A 7,664-nucleotide genomic window follows, 5' to 3' on the forward strand; every position below is an offset into this window, starting at 1 on the left:
ATGTGTTAATCACTCTTTGGGTGAAGAAGTTATGATATCACCTCTGAGTCGTCTCCTCTCCAGGCTAAACATGCCCAGCTCCTTCAACCTTTCCTCATCGGACTTGGTCTCCTCACCGGACTTGGTCTCCTCACCATCTTTGTTGCTCTCCAGCTTGTCTATATCCTTCTTAAAGTGTGGTGCCTAAAACTGAACGCAGTACTCTAGGTGAGGTCTAACCAGAGCAGAGTAAAGCGATACTATCACTTTGAGTGATCTGGACACTATACTTCTGTGGATACAACCCAAAATGGCCTTTGCCTTTTTAGCAACTGCATCATACTGCTGACTCATGTTCAGCGTATGGTCTACTAAGACCCCTAGAGACCAACCAGAGTTTCAGGGTGTTGTGTACTAAGGATGAGTCAACCTCAACTAGCCCTGGGGTCAGGTTGAGCCTGCATCCACAGACAATAGCTGGCTAGGATCCTAGAATGGACCAATAGAGAAACAATGTAATGTAAATAGCCTATCGTTGGGAGTGGGGTGTGGTGCATTGTTAAATAAAAATACTAATCAGAACTACAGGCTTGTATCTCTACTTATTTCATAAAGATACGCACAAATACAGGCTTCAAAGATTCATCCAATTAAGGGTGGGTGGTCAGTTCTAGCTTTCCAAAATAGCAATAATTGCCAAAACTTTTCTTTTCAAAAAGGTTAAGTCATAACATGGTTGGAATATATGGAGTCCACCTGCTGAATGAATTAATGTGACTGTACCAACAGTTTATAGTAAAGGTTTCCCTTGCTTGAAAGCCAGTCGAATCCGACTCTAGGGTTGTGGTGCTCATCTCCGTTTCAAAGCCGAAGAGCCAGCGCTGTCCGAAGACGTTTCCGTGGTCATGTGGCCGGCATGACTAAACACCAAGGCGCACGGGACACTGTTACCTTCCCACTGAAGTGGTCCCTATTTATCTACTTGCAATTTCTTGCTTTCGAACTGCTAGGTTGGACCCCCCCCAGCACCAAGAAGACAGAGCATCACTTGCCCCAGAGCCCCTATCTATACCTTGTGGCTAATAGCCACTAATGGACCTCTGCTCCTTATGCTTATCTAATTCCCTTTTGAAGCCGTCCATGCTTGTAGCTGCCACCACTTCCTGTGGCAGTGAATTCTATGTGTTAATCACTCTTTGGGTGAAGAAGTTATGATATCACCTCTGAGTCGTCTCCTCTCCAGGCTAAACATGCCCAGCTCCTTCAACCTTTCCTCATCGGACTTGGTCTCCTCACCGGACTTGGTCTCCTCACCATCTTTGTTGCTCTCCAGCTTGTCTATATCCTTCTTAAAGTTGCTCTCCAGCTTGTCTATATCCTTCTTAAAGTGTGGTGCCTAAAACTGAACGCAATACTCTAGGTGAGGTCTAACCAGAGCAGAGTAAAGCGATACCATCACTTTGAGTGATCTGGACACTATACTTCTGTGGATACAGCCCAAAATGGCATTTGCCTTTTTAGCAACGGCATCATACTGCTGACCAACCAGAGTTTCAGGGTGTTGTGTACTAAGGATGAGTCAACCTCAACTAGCCCTGGGGGCAAGTTGAGCCTGCATCCACAAACAATAGCTGGCTAGGATCCTAGAATGGACCAATAGAGAAACAATGAAATGTAAATAGCCTATCGTTGGGAGTTGGGTGTGTTTGGGGTGTGGTGCATTGTTAAATAAAAATACTAATTAAAACTACAGGCTTGTATCTCAACTTATTTCATAAAAATTCGCACAAATACAGGCTTCAAAGATTCATCCAATGAAGGGTGGGCGGTCAGTTCTAGGTTTCCAAAACAGCAATAATTGCCAAAACTTTTCTTTTCAAAAAGGTTAAGTCATAACAAGGACATTTGATGGTTGGAATATATGGAGTCCACCTGTTGAATGAATGAATGTGACTGTACTAACAGTTTATAGTAAAGGTTTTCCTTGCTCGAAAGCAAGTCGAGTCTGACTTTAGGGCTGCGGTGCTCATCTCCGTTTCAAAGCCGAAGACGTTTCCGTGGTCATGTGGCCGGCATGACTAAACACCAAGGCGCACGGAACGCTGTTACCTTCCCACCGAAGTGGTCCCTATTTATCTACTTGCAATTTCTTGCTTTCGAACTGCTAGGTTGGCAGGAGCTGGAACTAGAGACGGGAGCTCACTCCGTCATGCGGCACACTCAGGTCTCGAACTGCTGAACTACTGCTGAACTACTGAACTACTGACCTTCCACAGCCTGCAGCTCACTTGAGCCACCGCAGCTCCAACAGTTTATAACGGACGCTAAAAATTGTTGAATTGTTGGTATATAGAAATTGAGATATTCATTGCATTACATAAATGTAATTGCTCATATAATTTGTGATTTTCATCATTTTTCACGGTGTGTATACTTTGTTTGACAATCTCTATACTTTTATAACCACCTCGGTCCTGGAGATTGGCAATCCTAGTAGCCAGAATGGGTCTGACAGGGGGAGCTTGGACTCTTGAAAGGTTATGCCCTGAAAAACTCTTGCTGGTCTCTAAAGTGCTGCTGGACTTGAATCTAGTTTAGGGTTGCCAAGTCCCCCCTGGCCACTGACAGAGGTTGGGGATAGGGTTGCGAGCTCCAGGCTGGGAAACTCCTGGAGATCTTGGGATGGAGCATGGGGGACCAGGGACCTCAGTTGGGGGTACACTAACACAAAGTCCACCCCCCAAAGCATCCATTTTCTCCAGGGGAATTATTTGATCTCTGTAGCCTGGAGATGACCTGTAGTTCCAGAAGATCCCCAGGTCCTACCTGGAGGCTGGCATCCCTAATTTCTGCAGACCAACACGGCTAGCCTCTGAAACTATCTTCATGAAGAGAACAGGGGACTGATGGGAAATAAACTTTTCCTATCATAATCTCCAAGTCTTAGTGCCTTCTCGTGCTAAGAACTACAACTCCCATAAGCCCCTGTGAGCCCAAAAGAGCCCCCCCCCCGATTTTCCTGACCGAGAGAATTAAGGTGAGGGTGTGTGTTTTCCTAGAGAGGTCAGGGGGAGCTCAGACACGTGGGTTGAAAGCCGCGGGTCTTTCTACCCACCTTTTTTTGGAAGACCTGATAGAGTTAAACAGAGACTGTAGTTTTCTCCTCATTGTAGGCAGAATTTGGCTTTTGTTTGTCTGCGAGAATGGTGAGTTAAGATTTTCTAAAGAGATCTTGGGCAAGAATGGATGGAGGAGGAGAGAGAGCGGATCAGGAAGGGAGGGGGGGGAAGCGGACTGGGAAAGCAGAAAGAGATGTTTCCCAGTTCCTTCTCCTTTAAAAACCCTTAAAGGAATTTCATGCAACCAGCTCGGATTTATTCCTATTAGTAAGAAGAATTCCCCTATGTAGTTCTTTACACTCAAAATCCAACCGCCCCTTATAAAATAACCGTTTGTCTGCATGTTTTTCTTCTCTTCCCTTTGAGCAGTTTATTATTCTTTTGAAGCCTAAACCTCTTGAGATCTTAGATTTCTTAGAACCTAACTGTAAATACTTGCCTCTCGGTAAGAGCCTGACTAATAATTGCTGAACAGGAAAGACGCTTTCGAGTAGCTCAGAACTCCCATTCGGAGGATGTACTAAAAGGAAGGACAGGATTGCCCATTGGAAACAATTGGGACATCATTAGATTCAAGTCCAACGAGAATCTTGTTGGCATTTAAAGATCTGAGCTTTTGAGAGTCAAAGCTCCTTTCATCAAACACTTTGACTATCAAAGCTCATACCCTGCAGTTCTACTGAAATCTAACTGATCTAGTAGAAAAGAGCAAGAGTCCAGTAGCACCTTAGACTGATAAAATTTGTGGCAGGGGGATGAGCTTTCGTGATCGTCACAACTTAAGAAGTTAAGTCTGAACTTAAGTTCTGAAGGACCACTGACTCACTTGGTATCTATCTGAAGAAGTGTGTGTGCACACGTAAGCTTATACCTTGAATAAAACTCTGTTAGTCTTAAATGTCCCACTGGACTCAAAACAAAGTTGGAGTCCAGTGGCACCTTTAAGACCAACAGAGTTTCATTCAAGGCTTCCATGTGCACGCACACTTCTTCAGATACGATGAAATGGAAGTTATCAGTCCATACATATAGGCAGGGGGTGGGCAGTAAATTAGCATACAGCATAAAGAAGATGTTTAACAGATTCAAGGACTCAACACCAACAGGAATAACAAATTTAGTTCATATGGTTACCATATGTTTGGGTTTAATTCTTGGGGTGGGGGGGAGGAACATAGTGAAGGAAATATATATGTCAAAGTTGGAGATAGATGGGCAGATGTAGTATCATTAATTGTGGAATGCTCGAAGGTATAAATATTGTTGGTGTCGTTTTATTTTTTAAAGAACTTTAATAACTATGTATTGTTTGTTTGGGAGTTTAAGGAGAAGATAATAAATAGTTTTTAAAGCAATCACTGGCAACAATGGGGGGAAAACTTTTCATTTAATAAGCAGACATTGCCAGTGACACTGTGTATAATATGATGTAATAGTATGTATAACGTTCCAAAATGTATGAGATTTTTGTTGCAAACATGTTACGTGGAAAATAATAAAATATTAATTAAAAAAAAATTGTGGAATGCTGAGAGTCATTAACTGAGACCCTGCCATCCATAAAATATTAATAAAATATTAATTCAAAAAAAATTGTGGAATGCTGAGAGTCATTAACTGAGACCCTGCCATCCATCTCCTGTCAAGCATGGAGACAACCTTACAACATCTTCTTCTTTGAAGTGAAGTCTTTAAGGTGCTCCTGGACTCTTGCTCTTTTCTGTTGCTACAGACAGACTAACCTCATCCCCTGCTGGTGGCCCAGGGGGGACCTGGCAACCCCAGAACTATTGACGCGTTCCATTTTCATCAGATTACTGGTCTGTGGCATTTGTGTCTCCCCTAAATGCGGAGGGAAATGTTTTTCTCTTTCAGGGGCCGCCCATGTCCTTTGAGGAAGTGGCCGTTTTCTTCACACAGGAAGAATGGGCCCTGCTGGATCTGGCCCAGAGAGCTCTCTACTGGGAAGTCATGGAAGAAAATTACGAGACTGCGGCCTCTCTGGGTAAGGATCTTTGTCCTTTTATCCATAACAATAAAAGACTCCATCCATCTCTGGAAGGCATAGCACATCAGAAAATAAAGGGTAGGGGCTCTGGCTCTGTGGTAGATCATCTGCTTTGCATGCACAAGGTCGCGGGACCGGTCCCTGGTATCACCTGTTGAAAGGATCATGCAGTAAGTGATGTGAAAGAACCTCTCCCTGAGAGCTGCTGCCTGTCTTAGTAGACAGTACTGACCTGACGGACCAAGAGTCTGGTTAAGGAGAAGGCAGCTTGATATGTTGATATGTTAAACATATACCTTGGAGCATCAGAATTTGCCTCTGGCTTCTGGATGATCATGGAAATGGCAGTGCCAAACGTGAAAGGAACTGAAATATCTTCCCACTCACGATGCCCAGAAAACCCCTACCCCCTCTGCATACTTGCTTTAAAAGTGATGATGGTCAGTGGGAGACATAATGCATCTGAAATAACAGCTAGGCATCTCGAAATTGTCCACTCGCTTTGGGATGATGGTGGGACCTGCAGTGCCATGATCTTGGTGTTTGGAGGGCCACAGTGGGAAGGCTTCTGTTCTGGCCCCGCTGGTGGACCTCCTGTCGGCACCTGGTATTTTTGGCCACTGTGTGACACAGAGTGTTGGGACTGGATGGGCCACTAGCCTGATCCAACATTGGTGTCTCTTATGTTCGTATCTCTCTGATAGACTAGAAGATCAGTGAGGTGAACTTTGGCTGCCTCCATCTTGAATCTCCTGATTCCTGACAGGACACCCCCACCCCCAGCTTTCATGGCCTTGATGGGACTTCCCAGTTCACGTCACTTAAAAGTCTACTTCCTCACTCTGCCATTTCTCCTTCTTCTGAACCGTTCTGTTGCTGTGTCTGTTTAGAGCTTGGTACTTAGTTTTTCCTCATTTTGGGACAAGTATTTTGTAGGTAGCTTAAATATTAGAAATAGCTTTGACTTCACAAACCAGGTGCAGGCGTATTCTGGGCACACAAACATTCATTGAATGACCTTCGTGTTGTCTTCTGTTCCCCTGGAAGGACTTTGGGTTCCTGGGCCATTCCTCAACTCTCAGCTACATCCAAGAGAAGGACAGTTCCTCCAGAGCTGTGAGGATTCAGAGAGGTGTCCAGGTGTCCTCTTGACAGGTAAGAAGGCTGGCAGAAGCATGACAATGAAGGAGCTGTTTTTAGAGGATTTTTTGGGATTTTTCTCTGGGAACTTTATATCATAGACCTCCAGGATCATCTAGTCCAGTCCCCCGCACAATGCAGGAAATTCACAACTACCTCCCACCCAGTGGGAGAGAGATTATATTTGAATAGTTGGTATAAGTAATTTTTAAAAAGTCAGCCTGCTCACTTTTTTTTTTAAACTAGCACCATTTTTGGCTTACGGGGTAAAATTTTTGCTCATGGGACTACACACCTTAGAGGGAACATTGTTCCCACCCCACCCCCAGTGATTGCTGTTCCACAGAAGATGGCAAAAAAACCCTCCGGGATCCCTAGCCAAATTTGCCTGGAGAAAAATGGCTTCCAGACCCCAAGTGGTGATCAGCATTCCCCTGGGTGTGTAAGAAAGGACCATGAGAACTAAGCACTGAGGCTACCTTTCCTGCCCTCCCTCTCATGATCTTCCCAAGTTCACACAATCAGCAATGCTGTCAGATGGCCATCTAGCCTCTGTTTGAAAACCTCCAAAGAAGGAGATCCCACCACCTCCCGAGGAAGCCTGTTCCACTGAGGCGCTGATCTGTCAGGAAATTCTTCCTAATGTTTAGCTGAAAACTCTTCTGATTTAGTTTCAACCCGTTGGTTCTGGTCTGACCTTCTGGAGCAACAGAAAACAACTCCGCACCATCCTCTATATGGCAGCCCTTCAAGTACTTGAAGGTGGTATATCACCTCTCAGTCGTCTCCTCTCCAGGCTAAACATACCCAACTCCTTCAGCCTTTCCTCATAGGACTTGGTCTCCAGACCCCTCACCGTCTTCGTTGCCCTCCTCTGGACATGTTCCAGCTTGTCTATATCCATCTTAAATTGTGGTGCCCAAAACTTAAAACAATACTCTAGGTGAGGTCTAACCAGAGCAGAGTAAAGCGATGCCATCACTTTGCGTGGTCTGGACACTACACTTCTGTGGATACAGCCCAAAATCGCACCTTTTTAGCTACCGCATCACAGTATGTGCAGAACAGAATTGGTCATAGGTGCTTTGTTCCCCCGACTTTTTTTCCTTTTTTCAATTTACAACACAACAACAAAACATAAACTAGAAACTACAACAATCCTTTAAATGATACATAAAACATAGATAGATCAGCCCATATAGCCATCTACACTGATCAGCTACCTTCATCTATTATATCCAAATCATAACTTAAACGTAAACAACAATCATATCTTAAACATAAACTTTTGTTGCTGTTGTTCAGTCGCACAGTTGAGTCCGACTCATCGCGACCCCATGGACCAGATCACGCCAGGCCCTCCTGTCTTCCGCCGTCCTCTGAAGTTGGCTCAATTTCATGTTCGTTGCATCTATGAC

The 7,664-nt window shown here is 44.4% G+C and overlaps 1 protein-coding gene across 1 annotated transcript in view; it reads left to right on the forward strand.

The window, feature by feature from the left end:
• The window catches only part of LOC107106595, a 450,486-nt gene that overhangs the window by 44,409 nt on the left and 398,413 nt on the right, over positions 1-7,664 (forward strand). The window contains 1 exon segment of the mRNA XM_015406776.1: positions 5,167-5,204. Within this exon segment, the coding sequence (XP_015262262.1) occupies positions 5,167-5,204 (38 nt within the window).

This window comes from Gekko japonicus, unplaced genomic scaffold, assembly GCF_001447785.1.
Source record: "Gekko japonicus isolate JY-2015 unplaced genomic scaffold, Gekko_japonicus_V1.1 scaffold542, whole genome shotgun sequence".
Lineage (NCBI taxonomy): Eukaryota > Metazoa > Chordata > Lepidosauria > Squamata > Gekkonidae > Gekko > Gekko japonicus.